The sequence below is a fragment of the Camelus bactrianus genome, chromosome 15 (genome assembly GCF_048773025.1).
Source record: "Camelus bactrianus isolate YW-2024 breed Bactrian camel chromosome 15, ASM4877302v1, whole genome shotgun sequence".
Taxonomy (NCBI): domain Eukaryota; kingdom Metazoa; phylum Chordata; class Mammalia; order Artiodactyla; family Camelidae; genus Camelus; species Camelus bactrianus.
The window spans coordinates 63,543,407-63,566,459 of record NC_133553.1 but is presented as its reverse complement, the minus strand read 5'-3'; the positions used below and the strand labels follow the sequence as shown (position 1 = coordinate 63,566,459).

Below are 23,053 nucleotides of genomic sequence, written 5' to 3'. Positions count from 1 at the left end.
GTGTGTCATGTGTGGGACATGGAATCACACCACACTGAACGGACGCTGTTGATTTACCTATTTTTTGGTGGGGGGAGGTAATTAGGTTTGTTTGTTTTTGTTTGTTTGTTTAAATTGAGGTACTGGGGGTTGAACCCAGGACCTCGTGTATGCTAAACACACACTCTGCCACTGAGCTAGACCCTCCCCCTGTTGACTTACCTTTTCACTGACTCTTTCTTGAACTGTGAGCTGCCAGGGGAAATATGGTTTTTTTGATTTCTAATTAGTTCATTCATGAAAACTTAAATTTTCCTCAGTGTTTTATTATAATTTTCAAACATACAGCAGAGTTAAAAGAATTTTACATTAACCACCATATACCCATCACCTAGATTCTGCCAGTAACCCTTTTTTTTTGCAGCTTTACTGAGGTATAATTTTCATACCATAGCACTCACAATTTGAAGTGTAGAGTTTTAGTCAATTTGGCTGTGTGACTGTCACCACAGTCCAACTTTAGAAGACTGAATCTCCTAAAAAAGCTCCTCCGTGCCCCTTTGCAGTCAGTCCCCACTCCTGCCCCTCAGCCTCGGCTTCAGGCAACTGCTTTGCTTTCTCTTGCTGCATTATTTCATTTTCTAGAAATTTCTTAAGGATACAGTTATATAATGCATGCTTTTGTATCTGGCTTCTATTTAACATGAGGTTTTCAAATTTTTGTTGTTATTTATATAAGTAGTTCCTTTTTTTTTTTTTTGCATGCCCTTTAAAAAAATCTTTTTGTTTTGAAATAACTGTAGATTTATGGGAAGTTGCAAAGATAGTAAAGAAGTCCATATACTCTTCATTCAGTTTCCCCCAGTGGTTACATCTTGTATAAGAAAATAAGCATCTTTTTATTGTATATACTTTAATTTCTTTAAAAAATGACTCCCTGAAAATTTTTAGTATTATGGTAGTTTAGTCTTACTTTAATTTTTTTTCTATTCTAAGGTAATTTTGTTTTCTTCAGCTGCCTTAGAAATTCTGGGCTTGGAGTTATTTAAAAGTTTGGGATGTTTAGTTATAGACCATTTGTGAATGGCAAATAGAAGTTTATGTGTTGACGGGTGATGAATGAAGTTCATCTTTGGCTCCACGATGAAGCTAGCACAAGAACTCTGTGATCTTGGTTACAAATTCCCAACTTTGCTGGGAAAACTGTCAGGGTTAGAGAGGTATTGCTAACTTTCTCATAATATCAGACCATAGGCAGTTTGATATTTCTGTGGGAATCAATGGGGATGAATGTGCAGATTCAGCAATTCTGTATGTTATTGCAGGTGTTTAGAATTTCACCACAGTACTGACTTTTGTTGATTTTTAAGAATAAACCAATATAATTTTATTTTTGGCTGAATAAAAAGTAAAAACCAAGTTGAAAAGTTCAGAGTCAACATTTTCCTGGTAAATTCTTTCAAACCTCAGTAATTCTCAGTGTGTGATGTAGCTTATTTTTCTCATAATTGGTTTCCTGATATGTGTTGATGAAATGAAGAACATGAAATTGTAAATTAAGCTTAATGCAATAGAAAAATGTGTGTATTAAAGTTATTCTGTTTAATATTTGTACTTAAAAACCCGCATTGAGGTGTTCTAGGTCCAAACAAAGAAACATACTCTGTAGAATAACATTTTTAGTTATGGGTTGGAGGAACGGGAATGCTCATTATCCTGATCAGTTTGGATTGGGAATGGTTTAGGTAACCCAGGAGTCCAAGATACTGGCTCTTGGTAGTATATTCTGTGGTTAATTAGTTTATTGAAAAGTGAACTTTAGTAGGAAGAAGTTGGACAGAATCTTTAGTCTTGCAACATAAGTTCCATCCAAGAACTGAGACTACAGGAAATGTCACAAACCAGTAGAGAGAGAGAGGGTGGGGCGAAATGGAGGGAAGATTGTGTATTTATAAAAATAAAAACAGAAGTTAACACCTTGCACTAAAATTAGTTTCAGGTGGACTAAAAATGTGAAAAAAAAATCAAAAAGGGACAATGAAAACAACAGAATTAAGGAAATTTAATAAATACTTACCTGATGTTAGGATGGAAGGACTAAGTTTAAAAGTACGTACTGTATAAAAGTTAAAAAAATAAATAAAACTTCTCTGTCAATGAGCACCATTATAAAACGTTTAACGTAAACCAGAAAAATGTATTTGAGCAATAGAGACCTTCTTAAGACCAACGTTAAAGAAAACATACCCAAGTGGAAAAACAAGAATAATGAAATTAACTTTCAAAAGAGAAGAAACATAAATGGCTAACAAACATGAAAAAAACTTAAGTTTTTGGATTCAAGATGTTTGGTGAAGTAGTAGTGAGAGTCCACTGTCCAGCAGTCTAATGGTAAAAATTTGTTAAAAGGATCATTCTCAGTATTGCAAAGAATGTGGTTAAGTAGGCATTCTTACATCTATAAGAGGCTACCGGGAATGAAAATGGTCTTGGCAGTGCGACTGCAAGCCTTAAAATATTCTCACTACTATAGCCTGGGAAAATAAGTGTCTTTTAGTTCAGGCTTCCGTTAATAAAAAGTTTGTTTTGAGCCTGTATGTTAGACATGATGCTAGATGCTTTATGTTTGTTTCATTTAATTCTCATGATTATCTTCTAAGTGTTATGTGTCTTTAAGAGATGGGCTGCATGAAGCCCAAAAGATGAACAAACTTCTCAAGGTTATTCCACACTCGTAGACGAGGTAGAGAACAGGCTGTCTTGGGAAAGTGCTTGTGATGTCAATTAAGAATAAAAGCAACCTATCAAACTACACCTACTAATAATTTTCTTAACAATATAAAGAAAAAAAGTTAAGTTTTCACAAATGTTATCAATATAATTATTCCTATTAATTAACAAGATTGAGGATTATTCTTATTTCTATTTACTTTTCTACAGTTGAACTTTAAAAAATTTCTTAGCCAGGCTTTAAAAAAAAAAAATGGTGGGGGTGAGAACAGGCAAGTAGGCAGAAGTGAAAAATCAAAAAGAAAGTTTAAAGAAAACCCAACAAGACCAGTGCAAGTACCTCAGGGAGAGGCGTTCAAACCCTAGATTTTGACTTACATCCAAACCTTAACAGATTTACTCTCTACTCACCTTCCTTTAGCTTGTTGCTCTTTTTCCCACTCTAGAGGGTTTTAGGGATTTCATAAGCAGTCATTATAGGAAACTTAACATTTTGTATCTGGAAGTAAAGTTGAAGTCGTTTGTTCAAACTCAGAAAAAGAGATCAGTGGTGGATTTCCTAAAGCATGGTTCAGTTGGCTGTTGCTAATGCTGTTTTTTTTTTTTTTCAAAGTAGACACTTTAAAAACCAATGGGAATTTCTTGTTTATTTTCATCTTTTTTTAAATTAAAAACTCCAAGTTCTTCAAATGCAGCTGCAGCTGACTGGTCTGTCTTTTTGTGGTGTTTCAGGCATATACCAGCCAGTTTGTGTCCCTCGTGATGTTTGCCCTCATGATGTGTGACGACAGGATCTCCATGCAGGAGAGACGCAAAGAGATCATGCTTGGCCTGAAGCGGCTGCCTGGTACGAGGACGCTCACGTTCTGTCCTTTCCTTGTCCGAGGAAGTGGGAGACGGGTGAAATTCTCCTCTCACCCTCACGGCTGTGGCCTGTACCTATTTAGTCAGTAAGATCTTTCCATGTTCCTCCTGTGCATCTGAAAACCCCTCACTGATAGCACAGAAGACTAGAAATGTTGGTCTTGTATCAGTGGCTACCGGTATATTGCTGTTGTTATCATTATTATATCCGTCCAGTTTATTGTCCTTTTTTCATAGATTTTGCTATTATCCTTAACAGATTTGATTAAGGAAGTCTTGAGCATGGATGATGAAATTCAGAAACTGGCAACAGAGCTGTATCATCAGAAGTCTGTCTTGATAATGGGACGTGGCTATCATTACGCTACTTGTCTTGAAGGGGCTCTAGTAAGTCTTAGAATTTCAATCTGTTAACTGGGACACAGTTGGGTGGAGCTTTTGAAAGTGCCTTTGTATTTTTGCGTTCAGATTTCTTTACCTTGACAAAGTGTAACAGAATACATAATCTAAAAATAAAAATCAAGAAGGGTGCATTTTAGCACGATAACTTGGGTTGAGCAAGTGACGGGTTGATTTTTTTTCCAAATACGAATAAAATAAATTTTAAATTCTTCAGGTGTGAGATTTAATTGGGGTCAAACATGAAGCAAGTAGGAAAAAGTGAAAGATACGAATACATTTGTGGTAATCTAAAATCTTCAAAAAGTCCTTGTGAAGTTCTAAAACTTCCAGTTACTTGTTAATGTTATAAAAATAATGATCTGTTAACCTGTTAGCTATATTTGTGCATCGGTGGTCCTTTAATGCTTTTGGATAAATAGACAGGGACTTCAGATAGCAGATGTTTTGTGTAATATTTACTTAAGAATGGGAAAAACAGACTGAAGGCTAATCTAGTTCTTTCCTGTTAGAAAATCAAAGAAATCACGTACATGCACTCTGAAGGCATCCTCGCTGGTGAGCTGAAACATGGCCCCCTGGCTTTGGTGGATAAGTTGATGCCTGTCATCATGATCATCATGAGAGACCACACGTACGCCAAGTGTCAGAATGCCCTTCAGCAGGTGGTTGCTAGGCAGGTAAGCCAGGGGCTGCTGTGAGGACACCTTGGGGGTCTAAGAGCTGGGTCACTAAAGCTTATTTGAATTTTGTGACATTTAAAGTGGTAGACCAGTGCCCAGCAGATGGCTTACAAAACTTGCTTAGGTTTACATGGAATAATCTGAGGAGATACTCACGAGTTTCGATAGGACCCAGCTCATAGATCTCGTAAGACACAGAACCAGGACCCAAACTGAGGTCTTGGTCCCCAAATCCTGTCTTCTTTTACTAGGCTATGCTGCTCTCTTTTAATTTAATATTCTTAAATGTGTATTTCAGGAGGAACTAGATTTTACACTAATATTACGAGTACTGTGCTTAACTGAGTTTTCTTCAGATCACTTGGCTTTGTATATAAATCCCCAAAGATACTAATCTCTAGTCACAACGTAGTGGTTACAGACTTGGGCTTCGAAGGCAGGTAGTTTTAGATTCATGTGCCGAGCCTGGTATTTCTTAGTTGTGTGAGTTTAAACAAATCGCTGAGTCCCTCAAAGCTCCTCTTCCCTCGACTGTGAGTGAGACTTAACCATGTGGGATTGTGAGTTTAAATGAGCCTGTGTCAGTGAGGCCAGATGCTAATTGTGCAGAGCAAGATTTGCACGCTCATGTGCTGCAGCCTTGCCTCTGCTTAACCAGCGCTTGTGTGTGTGTGGTTTTCTTTCCCAGGGACGGCCAGTGGTGATCTGTGATAAGGAAGATACGGAGACCATCAAGAACACGAAAAGAACAATCAAGGTGCCCCACTCGGTGGACTGCCTGCAGGGCATTCTCAGCGTGATCCCCTTACAGTTACTGGCCTTCCACCTGGCGGTGCTGCGAGGCTATGATGTAAGTGAGGGCTCTTGGGCTGGCTTTCCCCCTGGTACATTCTGGTAGTTTCCTTCCAAATTCTTAGCAGTAGAATTTGAGAAATCCGTGGTAGGTGTCTGTCATCTGTGATATTTGCACGGCCCAGTCTGTAGGTTACATCCTACCATTTTCATACCCATAGAACTTGAAGGGATCTTGAATGTCACCTCCATGATTGGAGGTCACCTCCTTGGGGAACCTCCACCCGTTTTCTCTCTGTGTTTCTTGGTGGGGTAGCTATTGGACGTTCTTCGTTTGGGGCTGTGTCACACATTGTAGGATTCTCAGCATTCATGGTCCCCCATTCATTGTGACAACAACCAACGTGATAATCAGAACATCCTGCTTTTATCCATTTCTGGTGTCCCCTGAGAGGGCTGCCACCTCATAGAGGACCACAGGAGTTCTTTGTGTGCTCAAATGGCTCCTTTGGAATTCTTTTTCCTAACTGATTTCATGTCTTTTATAGACACATTATATGACTGTATTTTCTAATCTAATTCTTTGTAGTTTGTAATAAAGGTGATTAATGAACATGTTGTTTTCTGTTTTTATAACAAAAATAATTTGGTTATGGCAACCCCATCCCCACCCCCAATCTGTATAATCTTTAAAATCTTGCTTTTTTTTTTTTTTTTTCAGGTTGATTTCCCCCGGAACCTTGCCAAATCTGTAACTGTAGAATAAGCGGCATCTGAAACTGGGCGATACCGCAACACAAGACACCTTTTGTATTTAAAACCTTGATTTAAAATATCACCCCTCGAAGCCTTTTTTAGTAAATCCTTATTTATATGTCAGTTATAATTATTCCATTCAATTGTGATTTTTGTGAAATTACCTCATATTTTTCCAGTAATTTGTGGGGGAGTTTGAATAATGGAATCTACATTGGTATCGGAATCAGAAAGAGATTTAGCTCTCATTTTCTCTAAAGGATGCGGAGTGTTGGATTTCTGAGCCCTCCACTTCAATCTGAGAGGATTGTGTGCTTTTAAAATAATTGGCATATGTTTTAACATACTTTTGTTCATTCAGGCCAATGAAAGAGTTAGTGCATTTAATTGGAATATTTAAAGCCAGCAGCAGTGTACTTGGACATTTAATTAAGATTTTGCTAATTTTTAAAGAGAAGATGCTGTGATTTATTTTGAGATGTGTTTGTATTTTCTTTTTAAGTCAAGCTGTAAAACTCAAAACTGTAAACTTTTCTTGGTGGGATTTCTATCTAAGTTAATCTTAGTCTCTCAAACTTGTTGCCTGTAGGTCAAGGTATCTTAGGAAGCTAAATAGTGTAGTAGTTCATTGGTTTTCTCCAGCCCTTAGCAGGAAATATTTGCACAATTTCATAGCACAAACCTTAAATTTGAGCTGCTTTAAACAACTGACAATATGATTTTAAATCTGAAGATGGGACACATAACATGTCGGATCTCCTGCTCCTTGTTTTTTCATCTCCTGGAAGTGGTTTTAATTTCTTTGTATCTGTAGTTTTTTTAAAAACTTACTGCTGAGTGACAGATTTTATCTTCTTCTTTGAAATCACCACAGAGTTGCTTATCAGCTGCCTCAAAATGTATCAGTACTGATATATTGAGAATTCTCTCCAGTTCTGTCCCAGAGAAGAATTCCGTGCAGTTAATTTTAACTTCCTTCACTGCCTGGTTGCATCTAGTACCTTTGTGCCAGTTTGGAGGCTCCTTGCAGTTGTTTGGAAGGTTTGCAAATCTTCTGACGAAACATTTGACTCTAAATGTATGTGATGAACTAAGATTAGAAAAAGCTATGTGCTTTTTTACACTGGTATTAGTGAAGGATTATATAAAATTTAGTATTGCTTTCTACGTATTTTCTCTCTATATATTCTGTGTTCTACCCCTGAAATATATTTAGGAATGAAAAAGATATAAATAAATAAGGTAATATTGAGGTGCCTTCAGCTGGCTAGTGTCAGAAATGGAAACTTACAAATTAGATTGAAATATTTAGAACAGAATATTAGTTTGACACCCAAAAAGTTGCAAATAATAATTTCTTCATGGCACTTTTTTGGCCAGATCTTGGGGGTTATAGGACAGTATTTATGTTTTGGTTAAGTCCTTCTCTTTCAAAAGTTTTCATTTATAAATTGTGATGGTAAGATGTGTAGTATAATTATTTAAGTAAGCTCAGTCTTTTCCATTTTCTGTATTTGAACTTCCTGAGGAGGTTAAGATGTTCTGATAGCTGTTGTTGTAAGAGAAGCATAGAATTCTTTCTGCCTGTGTGTTAGGGTCGGAGAAAGAACTGGCATATCTTGAGGTAATTCAGAAGGACTCTTAGATGTAGACTAGAAACCTGTTTTTAAAAATGAAATACGATTACTCTTCTCATCACATATATGCTACTACAGCTACATTTATCTACTTTAATGGTTTCTAATATTATTTTGTGTAGGCCTGCTAGTTTTAGTATGTGTAGTGTCATTCTTATGTTTGTTATATTAGCATTTTATGCACGTGATTTGTATGGATTCGCAGCATTTCTGAAGTTTGAATTAGCTTTCTAAGTGATGTGAAATCAGTCATCCGTTTTCAGTCCCTGTTTTTTCTCTCCCTCTGTGTGCATATTTTTCTGTGCCTCTGTTTTTCTTGCTCTCAAACATATACATTTCCAGCTAGGATAAGTTCTAAACCATATCTCAAAAGCCAATAGTAGCAAAAAAGAAGTGATATTTTCCAAACAAACGTGGTTTCTCTTCCCTGCTCCTCCTTCTTGCTCCCTACCCCCTTTAACGTAGTGATTTTTAGATGCTTTTATGAATTATGCCCTCAAAACAGATACTGTACTGAGGCAAACTGCCAGTAAGTGTGGATGCCCAGTTAAAACCAATGTAAGACAAGAAAATGTGATTTCTCAAGAAAGATATTCTACAAAAGAGTCCTTTACATAAAGAATTCTTTCTTGTAGTACACTTAAATTTTAAATTCACTCCTGTATGACTAAGAGTTCCTTGCCCCAGGCTGTGAGCCCTTTTGAGGCCAGGAGTCATGTTAGCATCTAACACATGGCCCAGGAAATGATTGCTGCTTTGGCGTCCGTCCATCAGCTTTCCTCTCTTGTTAAATCACCTATGCCATCGGAATAAATGGTAGGTGGAAAACCGATGTTAACTCTTTTTAGTTTGTTGTAAGTGTGTCAGCAACCTTTAAGGAAAAGTCACTGTGCTAGGAACTGAAAAATACATCCTGTTTCAAGCAAAGTCCACTTGTCCCCAGGTGGACTCACCTCTCATGGAGACCAGGGTCACTGGAAGACACCGGGTGAGAGGGTGGGAAATGGAGCTGAGCTGTTAAGTGCCGTGAGTGGATTTGCTTGACTTAAGTGGTGGTCAGAGTTTTGGTACGAATCACGTTCATAAGAGGCGAAATGCATTTTGGAGAGTCCGCTGTAATCACAGGCTGTTCATCCACGTGCCTGGGGCTCTGAGGGGCAGCAGTGTGGAGGTGCAGGCGTGAAGACGGCCGCGCCAGCACTGAGAGGGAACTGACACAGGGCGCTGTGCAGATGTCGGTTAGAGAGCTAACAGAGATTTCTCTCCTAGGTTCTTAGAGAGTCATTTCCGAGATGATGTTGTCTTATCCTTTTGAATACAGGTCGCTTGGTCTGAGTTAATGATGAGGATGGGAAGAAAGGAACCCTTCTTTCTAGCTCCTTGGTAATAATACTCCTTTGACACATTTCTATTAACTCTTCAAAGAAGGAAAACCAGCTGAAATATTTGCTTTAACAAACATTTTAAGAAGTCCTTTGGGGTCACTTTTCTCTCTTTTTTAAAAATTAGAATATATACTATATAGCAATAAAAGGGAAAGACTAATATTAACTATTTATTCAATGCTACAATTTAAGTGATTTTTCTAAAAAGCACAATGTCATGAAAATGTTTATTTAAAAAGAGTTCTTAGCTCACATTGAATTTGTGAAGGCCAAAGAAATTGATGGGAACAGTAAAGGAAGATAAAGAAGACTTACATCCACATGTTTAGTAGATTTTGAATGCCAGGTAGTGCTTTACCCGCAAAAACATATTTCAGATTACTTTCTTTGTTTTTAGTGTTAGAACCTCAAGTTTAGAAGTTTTAATAATTAAATCAATTTCCCCCACAATATTTAAAGATAGTTAATATATCAGTATTTCCCTACCTTGATGAATTTAACTATCCTCAGATCTGTGACATGATAACCAATAGGACTGATAATATTAGCTTTGAACCAGTAGTATCCAGGGTTAAAATAAAAATCACAGTCAACTAGCAAGACTGCGAAGTGATGCCATATTAACTTGTTATAACAGTCTGTAATAGCTTGATATCAATGTTACAGAATACACCATAAATAATGGCTAATGAGAACTTTTCTAGGAAATTCTCAAATTACCTTTCTTATACACTAGTTTTCAGAATGAATACAGAAATGATCCCGTTAGCTTTTTAAAACTGTTCTGTGGTTAGTTTTTTTTTTTCTTAAGTATAACTTTTGGTATTTGTTTAAATTATATTTCTTGTGAGCTGGAATTTTACAATCGTCCTGGTTTTATTTCAGTGTTCTGTTCTTTACAATGAATGTTTAGTTTACTGAGCCAGTTGGTCGTTTCTTCTTCATGTCTTCTAAGTCTGGTGACTCTAATTCTGAACTGTGAATAAGTGAGCAAAAACTTGCTGAGAATTGCATTTTGAAGCAATCTGCCAATATATCTGAAGTGTATTCATGTTTGTTGTTGTGTTAAAGATTGTATTGTACTAAGAATGTAGCCAACATTTACTTTAGTTGTTAGTAAACATTTCTGATGCTAAAACTTTATTCGTTACTGTTGCTTTTAAAAATAAGAATATTGCATAAGTATAATCAAAAACCATGTTTTCAATCCAACTTCCCAATTATTTTAAAAAGGATCATTAGATAAATCAAAGGCTCTACCTTTTCTGATGTCACACTCTGTAGATATACTTTCTTGAGTCTTTTAGAATTTCTTGTGGCAATATGTGGTCTCTAGCAAATCTACAGGGTATCAGAGATCAGCAACTTTAAGTGAATTGATAGTTTCAAGGGAAGGCTGTTTAAGATGGGTGCGTAGCAAGATAGCATATACTCCAGATCTAAAGTTTCTGTAGTATCTGGCAATCTGTTAATTATAGAACAAAGACTCCTTTTACAGGATCCTTTTATAAACAGCAAGCTAAAATCTCTATCCCCAGTGCTTACAGCACTTGCTGTGTGAGACAGAGTTACGCCAGAGCGGTCTGAATGAATAGACGTGCTGTTTTGCCTATCCGCAGGACTGAGTCCAGTCTCTCCTCTCTCTCTTTTGCTCCGTGTTGCTCTGCAGCAAAGCTGGGGGCTGCCACACCAGCAGGGATCATTTTTTCCACAGGTCACAATTTTTACAAAAAAAATCAGCTTTACTCCTAGTGAAAAGGTTTCTTTTAATTCTCTTTAGTTCACTATCAGTAAGCATTTACTGAGTGCTTATTAAAGGCCAAGAAATAATTTCCCTAAAACTTGAGGCCACTTTTCATTGAAGTGAATTTAAGGAAAAATAAATTCTTTAATTTTTTTTGGATGAAGGGAAGAAGTACTTATTACGTTTCTCTCATTAATCTGAAGGTAAATGGTTCTCCTTCATTTTAAAAAATGACGTAGAAATTTTATTAGTTTAACAAACATCCTGGAGATAAAAACTCATCTTGTAATAATATACAGAGAAGTAGCCAGGTTATAGGTCATTTAACCAGCTGACCCCTTCCCAGGAAGTTTATATATAACAAAGTAAATATTATTTTCTTTTTGGTTAGCATGTATACAAGAGATTATTTCCAAGGTTGAAAAGACGTATTTGTGAACTTCATATTAACATGATTCATTGTCTCCGACACCAGGGTTCACATATGTATTTTCTCATAGAGAATGCTGTTATGTAGCTGCATTTCCCTTTTCATGTTGCAAGAAATTTTTGAATATGGAGTATAGATGTGTAGTTGAAAATATGAAATAAAAAATGGAGCTTGTACACAATTGGAGAAATGCTCTCTGGATAGAATTACAGTTATTTCCTTCCCATTCTTTTATCATTCTGCCTCTCTATATGTTTATATAAAGTTAAAAAGACTATATGCCTGTTAGGTTGAAAGCAGTTGGCATGTTTTCACATACTTTTAATTTCTGCAGTATAGCATATGATTTAGAAGCATCCAGCAGTGCAGATAAGGTGCATCATGGAACTCAGAACAGTTGCCCACCCAGAGGGTTATTAGGGGTTAATTTTTGCCTCCATCAAGCTCAGCCTTTTATGTTTTGAAATGGAGATAAATATGGTGAGGTCTTAGAAGGAAAATGGCCAGAATAGCCAAAGCCTGTAAAATACAAGTAAATACTCACCGAGAATTCTAGATCCATTATACCCAAAGGGCAGATGACCAATTGGTTCTTAACTGACACATTCTTAATTTGTGAGACCCAGAGGTTGATACCCATTAATTTTAGATTATTGTACAATATCCAGGCTGCAAAGGTCTGGATGTATCAGGATCGCTGCAGTTTGTTTCTGCCAACAGCCCCTTTCAGGTGACACTGTTGTCCTCATTAGGAAAAGCTAGTGTGGCACCAGGCAAAGATGTGTTGCTGTGGCAAGTTCAAGGTGAGACGGACTCATTAGGAAGCTTTGTCTTCAGATAATGCCCCTAACTGGGATGGAAAATCATCTGAGACAGTGAAGACTTTCAGTTTCTAGGCAAGTGAAATTGCATTAAATTCAAGTTTCTTTAGACTTGAATGTATCTAGTCGGTGTGATTTATGGGGGCTTTTGTTTTTGTTTTTTTCCTGTTTACTTTGTATGTAGAGATGTTTTAAAACATTAAGCACATTCGCTTTGAATTGTTATCTCTTGCTTTCTTTTTTGTATTTGTCCTCTGAATAAAATGTAAACCCAAGATTGTTTTTATTCTTAATTTACTTTTCCTGCTGCCGTGTAGAAGCCTAGGACCTCTGGGAGATCTTTGTAGAATTTCTCTCTCATGGTCTTGGTTATCAGCTTGGACTCATGTGTTACTAAAGTTCAAAGCATTTCTTTGAAAGAAACAAATTAGTTCGAGATTTCTGCCATTAAATGATGTGAATTTGGGGCTTAAATCTGCACAACTCTAACTCCTGAAGGACCTGATTGGTATCCTGGTCATCACTGTTTCCTAGTACAGTTTTACAAAGAGAGATTACCATCTCCCTTAGAGACATGTCTCCTTTTAGGCATTGGGGACGTAGCTCTGAAATTTTAATGTGCCTGAGAGGCCTTTTAAAAAGTGCAGATTCTCAGGTCAGCGGCAGAGACTACGATTTGGTGCGGAGTTGCAGTCCAGGAACCTGCATTTCTAACCATCCTCAAAGATGATCTGGATATAGGTGGATGAGAAACATCACCTTTAGATCTCATAGCTTCATTATGTCCATTGTACAAACGTGGCAAGAGTGTGTGACCGTGGTTCTCTGTCTCCCTAGAGGGAAATACTCATTGCAATGTTCAGTAACCATCTTTTTACTTATTAAAAAAATTTTTTTTTTCAATTGAAGTACATTCAGTTACAATGTGTAAGTTTCTGGTGTACAGCACATTGTCCCAGTCATGCATATACATACATATATTTGTTTTCATGTTCTTTTCCATTAAAGGTTATCACAAGATACTGAATATAGTTACCTGTGCTATATAGAAGAAACTTTAAAAAAATCTACTTTTATAAATAGTGGCTAATGTTTGCAAATCTCAAACTCCCAAATTTATCCCTTCCCACTCCCTTTCCCCCAGTAATCATAAGATTATTTACTATGTCTGGGAGTCTGTTTCTGTTTTGTAGATGAGTTAATAGTGTCCTTTTTTTCCTTTTTTTTAAGATTCCACCTATTAGTGATACCATATGGTATTTTTCTATTTTTGGCTTACTTTGCTCAGAATGATGATCTCTAGTTCCATCCATGTTGCTGCAAATGGCATGATTTTATCCTTTTTATGACTGAGTAGTATTCCACTGTATAAATATACCACAACTTCTTTATCCAGTCTATCTTCCTCTTTATATTCATGGGCTGACCTACTTAAGTCTGTCCTTTAGACTATGCTGTGGGAAGGAGCACTGTGTACCCCTGCAGCTCTGAATGTGAGTGAAATAATGAGAAAAAGTATCTTGCATATTGTGGTCTTGTGATTTATAATAAGAAACATGTATCTGGTCTTTATCCAGTTTCTGGCACAGTGCTCCTAAAACCCTTGGAATTTCCTGAGTGATGAGCACCATAAAGGTGTTTTTATGTTAATAAGGTGATTTTTGGAAAGCTCCTAGGTCACCTAAGGATGGGGGCTGGTTGCCAGGGGAACCAACCAAGTGATTAGAGGGCTGGAACTTTCAGTCCCATCCCCAATTTTTCCAGGGAGAGGAGAGGGGCTGGAGGTTGAATCAATCAACAACGACCAATGATTTAATCAACCCTGGCTACGTGACAAGGCCTCCAGAAAAACACCGGAGGACAGGGTCTGGAGAGCTTCTGGGTTGGTGAACACATGGAGCTGCTGGGAGACCACGGAAACTTTGTACCCCCTCCCCACACTTGCCCTGTGCTTGTCGTCTGCCTGGCTGTTGATTCATATCCTTTAACATCCTTTGTAATAAACCAGTAATCTAGTGAGTACACAGGTTTCCTGAGTTCTGTAAGCCGCTCTAGCAAATTAATGGAACCCAAGGAGGAGGTCATGGGAACCTCTGATTCACAGCCCGCCAGAAGCACAGGGAAGAGCCTGGGTTTGGGATTGGCATCTAAAGTGGAGGGCAGTCTTGTGGGAATGAGCCCTCACCCTGTGGACTGCGATGCTCTCTCCATGTAGATGGTGTCAGGATTGAGTTCGTTGCTTGGTGGTGTGGGGAAACCCCTCCCCACCCGTAGCAACTGGTATCAGATCATTAATATGGTTGTTCAGATATTTACAACACTTTGAAGAAAGTGCTGATGTAAAAGTCCTGATTTATGCAAAAAGTTATTCAGCTCCTTCCCTTCTTGCTCCCCAATTGGTGCAGAGCTAAGCAGAGGCTTCATTTTCTTGGCGTGATTCTTGAATTGAAACACACTAGGATAAGCCAATTTGCCCTTCTCCAAAAGTCATTTTTGGCTCCCATATACCCTGAAAATGTGTGAATTGAAAGCTGAATTGAGACTGAAAAATGATAGTGAACTGGGGCCTTGCAGCTCTTAAACACTTATTACCTGAGAAAATACCTATAAAAGGACTTTTAATCCTGTAATAGATGTAACATATGTAATAGATGTAACATATGGAAGGTGAAACTTACCAGAAATATGAATGGGAAGGAGGTAATAGAGAGAGAAGGTATTACTTATTTTCTATTAAATTAAGAACTCTAAAAAGTGAGCCAGGTTTAAAAAAAGAGAGAGAAATCCAAAATTGGACCCACATTCATAAATAACTTTAACTCTGTGTGTTGCAACCTCGCTGTATCTCTGCGGGTCTGATTTCCTGGTCTCTCAGGGAGAACATTTCAGGTAAAAGCTGTACTTGATGCTCAGCCATCAGTCGCTTTGTACACTTGAAAATAATGAAGTTCTTGGTTCCAGTTAGTTTCGCTTTTCTTTTATGTTATTAATGCCCGTGTCTTTGAAAACTAGAATGTGGAATGCTACGTGGCAAATGTTAAAAAGTGGGAAAAGCTGTCGGAAAATAATCTGATGTCAATTTTCTTCCCTCCTGGAGGAGAGCAATCCTTTCCCCCAGTGCTTGGGCCCAGACCCACTGGCCGCAGGCGGGCAGACGGAGGGTGGCTGTCACTGCTGTGTCCTCTGAAGGCCACTCTCCTGGAGGAATCGGGGATTCCCCTGGGTGTAAGTGGGTCAGACATGCTTGGACGTGTCTGAACCGGTGGGCGGGGCCCTCCAGACGCCTATTTGGGTGAGGACCTGAGCAGCTCCCTGCGGGTTAGGCTGGGTGTCTTTGACCTCCGCCACTGGAGGGGAGGATATCCTGAGACGAGCCAGGTGCCACCACGTGGACTGGTCCTTGGACATGTGGCTGGGTTCTGCGGCCGGCAGGAGCATCTGCTGCTAGAAATGTCAATAAGACAATTAGAAGGTGGGCGGAGCAACCTGGTTTGGTGCCTGTTAATTGAGCAGAGCACGAGGGGAAGGGAGGGTTTCTCCGCAGCCTCAGCGCACACCACTGAGCGCCCTGACTTCCGGGGAGCGCCCAGAAGGGACGGGACCCTGCGGACACTCCCGCGGGTAGGCGCGTTGCGTTTCAGGGGCGCATCTAAGAGCATCCACTAAGATGCTCTGCGAGCAGGTGGGAGAAAAACCCAGAGTGAGGACGGGTTACAGCTGCCCATATGTTAATGTTATTTCACTGGCCCTGCCGGCCTGTGGGGCCCAAGGAAACTTGGGTTACATAAAAAAGGAAAAGCATACTGTAGTTGGCAAACAAAATGCATCTTTGTGTGTGCATGTGTGTGAGAAATGAGCTTTCATTTAGGAGCTTTGGCTGTGATTTCAACCGGTTCCCCACCACTTTTTAAATGATATTTTCTGAGCCTGGAAACTAAGCAAGCAGATCATGGAATTTTGGCTGGAGATGTTTTTTAAAAAATGTAGGCTAGCAGTGAAAAAGGAGGCGGGAATTTGGCTGGGAGGCCTTTATGGGCTGCAAACCCAGCAGGGTTACCATGGTGGTGCTTCTACTGTTTATATAAACAAAGGTTTTTCCTGACAAACATACTTCGTATTTAATAATCCTCAATTCACAGGGGCCTCTTCTCTTTGCATGAAGCTGGTTCAAGCCATTTGGACTTGAGTAGAATTTTATTATTTTCTGAGGCTGTTTTCAGGCACACAGTACACTTCAAAATCAAGTGTAAATTACTGATATCTTGAAGTGCAAGCAAGAGTGAAGGGTGTCCAGTGATGGGAAGAGACATTAACCTGCAATAGGAAAATATAAGACAGGCTTGTCAGGGATCTGAAGTCTATGGACCCGCCCACCCAGAGCATTCAGAGTAGAGGCTGCCATTTTAATTCAGTTCACATGCCGGGCAAGACTCGTGCTCCATCCACCTCCCTAACTTCCCCATCTCTCTAAAGAGTGCTGTGCCCTTCCCAGTCAACCACATCTGAGATTCCCCTTGCCCGAGATGTTAGCTCACATCCAATCATTTGTGAAATCTTAACAAGCACCTGTATTGTAAGTGGACCCATTGGGTTATTAGGAATGAAAAATCCTACCCTCTTGAACTGAAGCACAAAAGGGGATTTAGTGGATCATGTAACTGGAAAGACAGGGGTAGATCTGGCCTCAGGAATCACTGGATCCAGCTTACATGCCCAGATCTCCAGAGGGTGCCAGATTCTGGCACCTCTGACTTTGGTTGCTCTCTAGAGTCTCTAGGTGGACTCAGTCCTTCTAGAAACTTAAGGTTATAAGGAACTTAAAGAGTGCTTTCAGACATCCTTTTCTCCAGAACATGTAGTGATAAAGAATCTCCAAAAGCTCGGGTAAAACTTTGCAGTTTTCTCCCTCCGGAACATCTGGACACATCTGTAGACCTTATCTAGAGGCTCAGAGTAGCCTATAGGGGTCTCTTCAGTGTTGCCTCATCACGGCCCCACGGAGGCTCCGAAGCCAGCAGGGAGCACCGAGGGTCCGTCTCCTCCTGTGAGCACCAGACTTCTCCACGGATGCCCCTTCCTGCGTTCCTCTAATGAATAAGCTGGTTCTATTCCAAGGGTACCCAAGTGCGTGATGTACGTATGCATGGCGCCAGGCCTCCAGTGATCCAGGTGGGCCCTGATGATGTCCCGTGGGTATCCAGCTTCAAAACCCCTCACAACTACAGGACCTCAGTGTCCCCCGCCTCTCTCAATGACACATGCATTTCTGCAAGTCCTCAGGAGTTTTGCTCAGGTGTTGGGGAGCAAACCCACTCCTAGGGGCTCCTGCCAGGTCTCCGTTGGCTGTCTTCCATACCTGTCGTGCCCTCTCTCGGGCCACGTCTGGCTCCACGGTCTCCTCGCTGGTTACCCCAAAGCTGCAGACCCTTGAGGTACCCCAGGGCTCAGTTCCTGGGGCAGGTGGGGCTGGGACAACACACCATGACATTCACTCTCTCACCCTTTGCTCTGCTGTCTCCTTTTCAAGTTTCTCCTCCTCCAGGTGCCCTGTTCCCCTCCCCCCCACGAACACCAAGGGTCTGACTTCCAGGCTTCTGCACTAACTACGTGTTATTTTAACAGGTGACCAAGGAAGGACAAAGAGTCCTCCAGATTCACAGAGCTGGTTGCGGACCCCCAGGGCTGGGATCCAGATGTGCTCAGTTCTCTGCTTTTTTCTTTCATAACCAATGAACACTTTCTCTGTCAAAAATGGTATCTGAGGGGACTGTTGGTTTAAAAGGTTAAAAAAAAAAGGCACCTTGCAAATACAGCAGGGGTTTTAGTCTTGAGAATTTGAGAAACTTGGGGGAGGGCAGTGGAATAATACTGACCGGGCTGTTTGCATGAGGGTCCCCGGAAAGAGAGGGGCTGAAGACAGCACCAACCTGGTCTAAAGACAGTGGCTGACCGTCAGGGGAAAGGACAACGTTGAGTTAAGGTGGCCTCGGCCAGGGCCCCTATTGGTGCTGAGATCTGAGAGTATTGAGAAGAGAGGGAGACCAATGGGTGGAGAAGGCGTCACTTTTACAAGAGAAGACAGTGACTGTCACAAAGTGGCCCAGGATCCCAGGGATTTGTTAAACCAATTGGTTGAAACGTACTTGTGGGGGGTCCACAGTACCCACAATACCGCAGGTGGGGCTGAACCAGAAAAATGCCATTTTGTGCTGTTACTGTGACCCTCTTGTACCCATCCCCAGGTGGGTGGGACCGGGAGGAAGCAGAGTGTGACTCCAATGGACAGAGCAGAGAAATTGCTACAGAATCAAAACCTCGGACCGAAGACAGATTGGTGCTCAGGATTAAAACAGTTGCGGTGACGGGCAGAGGCCACAAGGGGGTAGTATCTCCCCACCCGGTCTTGGTCCAAATGGGTAAAATCCCGCGGGAGTCGGAGGAAGAAAGGAAATGTAGCCGCACCGAGAGGCCCTTTATCTCTCTGTATTTTTCTTCCTTTCTCGGTCGGGTGCGCTGCGCCTGCCATAGCGGGGCGTGAATGGCCCTGGATGCTGCTGGGGGGTGGATGTTGTGCCCAGAGCCCGTCTAGAGCCGACCCGAATAGCCATCCCAGGGACCCGCTCGTGCTGCAGACCCCGGGGGCACCCCACTCCCTGCTCTCACCCACCTCGGCCTCCCCTCTTCCCCCTTCCAGAAATGATTGGTGAGCAGCCACTGTGCACCAGGCACTCTTCTAGGTCCTGGGTGCGCTGGCCGTTCTGGAACCTAGGTTCTGGAGGGGAGGGGCAGCGCCTCCCACCCGGCCACCACCTCCACCTGTGCCCGGAACCCCAGACGCACCCGGCCGGCAGTCAACCCAGGCCTGCGGAAGATGCTGCAGTCGACCCAGGCCTGCCTTTGGAAGGCCAGGTGACAGAGGGCCATCAGCCTTGCCACATCTTTTGTCTCCGCACCCGGGGTGTGGCAGGGATAACCCAGAATGGTGATCGGGCGACAGAAGCTGCAGAGGCGCGCAGTGACCACCAGGTGGTGCTTGGAGTCACCAAAGGGTCGGTGATCGCAGGGACGAGTATTTCTTTGGGACCACAATCCATCACAGTGACTTGGCAAGCATGGCATTGCTTTGGAACAGCTCCCTTGTCCCCCAGCTTGCTCAGAAAATTCCCAAGAGTGCTCTGAACATGGAGATGAGTATTCAGTTGCAAGATGTGTTCATTCTGCCTTCCCACCCAGGGTCAGGGCAGGGGTCAAGGAGCTGGTATCAGCAGGGCTTGGCCCCTCGGCTAAAACCTGTTTCCCTCTGTCCTTTAGGTTTCTGTAGTTTCTTTTTGCCTCCTTAACTGGGTCCAGGAAATGGTTGTTGCCTGGGAAAACTGAGCCTGGAAGAGTCCTGGCTTCTTGTGGAAAGAGGGGTTGCCAGCGTGAGAAGTAGGGTTCCAGGCTGAGGATGACCTGGCCAGGTGGGTGTGTTAATTAGGTGCTGGATTTACACACAAAAAGCCCTCCTACTGTCATGCAAAGCCTCATACCTCTCCTACTGTTTGGTGGCTAAAGCCCATCTGGTGCTGAAGTCCACCATTTTAAATCCCCACCAGGCTGTTTTTGTTTTTGTTTTTAATTGAGGTATAGTCAGTTTACAATGTTGTGTCAATTTCTGCCGTACAGCACGATTCTTCCGTCACACATGAATATGTATATATTTCTTTTTCACCGTGAGCTACTATAAGATCTTGAATATGTTTCCCTATGCTGTACAGTATAAACTTGTTTATCTATTCTATATATACCTGTCAGTATCTATAAATCCTGAACTCCCAGTCTGTCCCCTCCCAACCCCGCAACCACAGATGGGCTGGTTTTGAGCAGAGGATTCAACAAGCTGACACAGCCACCCTCTCCAGCCAGATGGTTTTCTGTCTGACATTTGTTGGCAAATTGCAACTTTCCAGGACTTTAAAACTCAGGTGTTGAAATCAAGAAAGTGAATCTATCTTCAAATATCTCCTGAAAATGTGTTCTCTCTCTCTCTCTTTTTTTTTTTTTTTTTTGGCTGCTACCCCTTTGGCACAAGGAATACAGCGGAGGGCAGCAAGGCTGGGACACGTTTTAGCCCACAGCACAGTGAGGACCAGAAAAGCCTTGCAGTGTCTCCAAGGTAAGTGTCTGCCTCAGGGTCCCAGGCTGGGTGTGACCAGGGCAACTTTGTCTCTGGCTGTAGCCAAAACGAGGGTCCAAGGAAGGTGGGATTTTTGCCTTGATTTGGAAGTTGGATGTGGGTTATTCTGAATTCCTGGGTGTCGTGGTAGGCTTGGGACTCTGGGTCTGATTAACGTCTGCTTCTTGCTGCATGAGCAATGGCCCTGGTGGACAGAAGGGCAGACGTCAGCCTCTCTCAGGTGGCCAGCTTCACGGCTGACTTGGAGGGACTGGTTTGTTAGAGATCTGGTTGCAAGCACAGCAGAAAGGACCTGGGCTGGGGGATGCGGCTGGGAGTCCCAGCCACCCTGAACTGCAGATACAAATGGATGGACCATGATTCAGCCTTGAACTCCTGAACGCCAGACCAGCTTGTCATTGTTTGACCAGTGTGTGTGTGAGTCTCAGCTGCTGCCTGCTAGTAGAAACTTGCATTTCAGTCAACTTCACAGCCCACGGCCCGTGCAGGGTCCTCACCCCCGCCCTCACCTCTCCCTGAGCCTCTCTCAGCCTGCTCTCCTAGAAGGGCCAGCCACGTGTGGGCCTGGCTCTGCCTCCACCTTGCGTCTTGCTGTGGCTGCCCTGGCCTGCGGCAAGGGACGCTGCTCTTCTTTCCACTATTCTGTGCGAAGATGTGGGTAAGCTTTTCTCTGAATGCCCTGTGATGCGGCCAGGATAGGCTGACATTTTTCATGGACTGTTATGGAGGCTTGGATAAGCAGAGGGCAGTGAGGTGCAGTGTCCTGGGGATCCATCTACGTGATGGGTGGCTCTGAGGGCCACTGGCCTGTCCTCGGGGAGCAGAGTTCTAATGCCATCAGCTGTCCCCCAGAGAGGGCTGCATACACCTTCACTACACCCTGACCTTCAAGTGGGAGAGAGGGTAGGGACCGGAATTCACCTTTGGGACGGACTTGACTTTGTCCCCAGGCCCAGAGAGAAGGGGAAATGCCTTTTCACCACAGCCCAGGGCTCAGAGCCTTTCATTTCCTGTGGTGGGATCTGCCTTTCCTAGGACATTTGACAGCGGGGCTGTTCCTCCAGCCCCACCCGTCGGGCCCTGTGGGATGGGCATCGCAGAGCAGCAGAACACAGGCTGCACACTTGGCCAGGATCTGACGTGGAGGACATCGAAGACCAATCCCTCTGCCTTCCTCAGCATCGAGTGACGCTCACGTCTGCCCAGAACATCTACTTTTAGCTTCCTGGTGGCTGCACAGGCCCCCTCAGGGGACAGTGTGTTATTTGCTGGACTCAAGATGGTTTCTCAGAAAAAGGCAAATCTGCCTCGGGGGTGGGGATTTAAGTATCGACTCCCTGTTATGGACACAAACTGCCCGGAGCCTTGGAGTGTACTTTCCCAGAGCTTACAGACGTCTCCAGGCTCGGATCCCAGCTTGAGCACCACGTGGGTTTCTGTGCTCAGGCTGACCCCCAGTCCCCACACCAGCTACTTCAAAGCTCTCCATTCCCCTCAAACCTCCTGCCTACCACCTGCCCCCCTTCCTTGGCAGCTGCCCTAATCTGCAGAGAAAATAGAACCAGCAGCCTGCCCTTCTTCACAACCCCCATTATCTTCCATCAACATCCTGCAGGGAGGCGTGGCGGCCACCAGCTTCTCTCCTTTCTCTGGTCACACTATAGAGGGCTTGCTGCCCTGCCGAGCCTGGTTCCCCCATATTTGGATCGGCAGCTGTGGAAGGCAGCCTCTAAACAGCCGCTGGTTCCATCTTGCTTGCCCTGTCTTGCTCCCCCGCTGGCCCGCTCTTCTGGAAGCTGCCATGCCCAGAGCTGCCCAGGGAGAGGCTGGTGAAGCAAGGAACTGAGGGGGAGCCTTGAGCCAACAGCCAGCAAGGGACTGCCTTCCTCCGTCTGACAGCCTGGAGGTGAACCTTCTCTCAGTCTAGCCTTCGAGTGAGGCTGTATCCCAGCTGGTACCTTGACTGCAGCCTGAGCCAGAGGACCCAGCTAAACCTGTCCAGATCCCCGACTCTCAGGAACTGTGAAGTAATAAATGCCTACTACTCTCAACTATTTAATTTCGAAGTCATTTATGACACAGCTACACATAACGAATACAATGGCTCTCAGACTTGTCAATTTCTTAGTCCTGAAAATTTTGAAAAAATGGTGGGGTCCACACAAGGTTGACACCTTTTTAGTTTACAAGATAGGTCTTGAAAAGTGACAACCAATTTTTACTCTCACTATTTTTATAAAAGAAAGATCATTTTTATCTTAATTTTTTATCAGTTTTACACATATGATGTAATACATCTATTTAAAATTTGAGGAATTTTGATAATTCTAAACAATTGTAAACTTGCTTTCATAATTCAGATACAGATGGCTTCCTCATCCTAAAAAGTTTCCTTTTCCACCTTTGCAGTCAAACCCCTCCCGACCTGGGCCCCACACAACTTTGATCTGCTTAAGAGAAAGTACATTTGAATATAAAAAAACTTAGGAAGGATGTAGTCTCAAGTAAAAGTCAACCTTTAAACTGAATACGTTTAAATGTATAAACCAACCTTTAGTTTATTTACACATGGCCTTATTAACTTGTAGCCTGATGGCTTTTCAGCATTGCTGTTCAAGCTCCCATCCGTATTAGATCAGCTGGGCTGCTATAACAAA

At 42.3% G+C, this 23,053-nt stretch overlaps 1 protein-coding gene and 1 long non-coding RNA gene across 5 annotated transcripts in view; both read left to right on the top strand.

Moving 5' to 3' along the window:
* GFPT1 (glutamine--fructose-6-phosphate transaminase 1) overlaps positions 1 to 12,495 on the top strand; it is a 51,785-nt gene extending 39,290 nt beyond the window's left edge. For all 3 annotated transcript variants that reach the window (XM_074341265.1, XM_074341264.1, XM_074341266.1), the window contains 5 exons: positions 3,442 to 3,556; positions 3,833 to 3,960; positions 4,485 to 4,652; positions 5,344 to 5,505; positions 6,169 to 12,495. In XM_074341265.1, coding sequence (XP_074197366.1) covers positions 3,442 to 3,556; positions 3,833 to 3,960; positions 4,485 to 4,652; positions 5,344 to 5,505; positions 6,169 to 6,213 — 618 coding nt within the window. In that variant the 3' untranslated portion in view covers positions 6,214 to 12,495. The remainder of the gene's footprint in view (positions 1 to 3,441; positions 3,557 to 3,832; positions 3,961 to 4,484; positions 4,653 to 5,343; positions 5,506 to 6,168) is intronic.
* A 5,868-nt stretch (positions 12,496 to 18,363) lies between these two features.
* LOC123619353 (uncharacterized) lies at positions 18,364 to 22,447 on the top strand. 2 transcript variants are annotated; one of them, XR_006727939.2, is made up of 3 exons: positions 18,364 to 19,129; positions 19,532 to 19,680; positions 20,292 to 22,447. It is a non-coding gene; the product is annotated as an uncharacterized LOC123619353 (long non-coding RNA). The 2 variants fall into 2 exon arrangements; XR_012499104.1 differs by having other exon boundaries at positions 18,364 to 19,680.
* Positions 22,448 to 23,053: the final 606 nt, after the last annotated feature.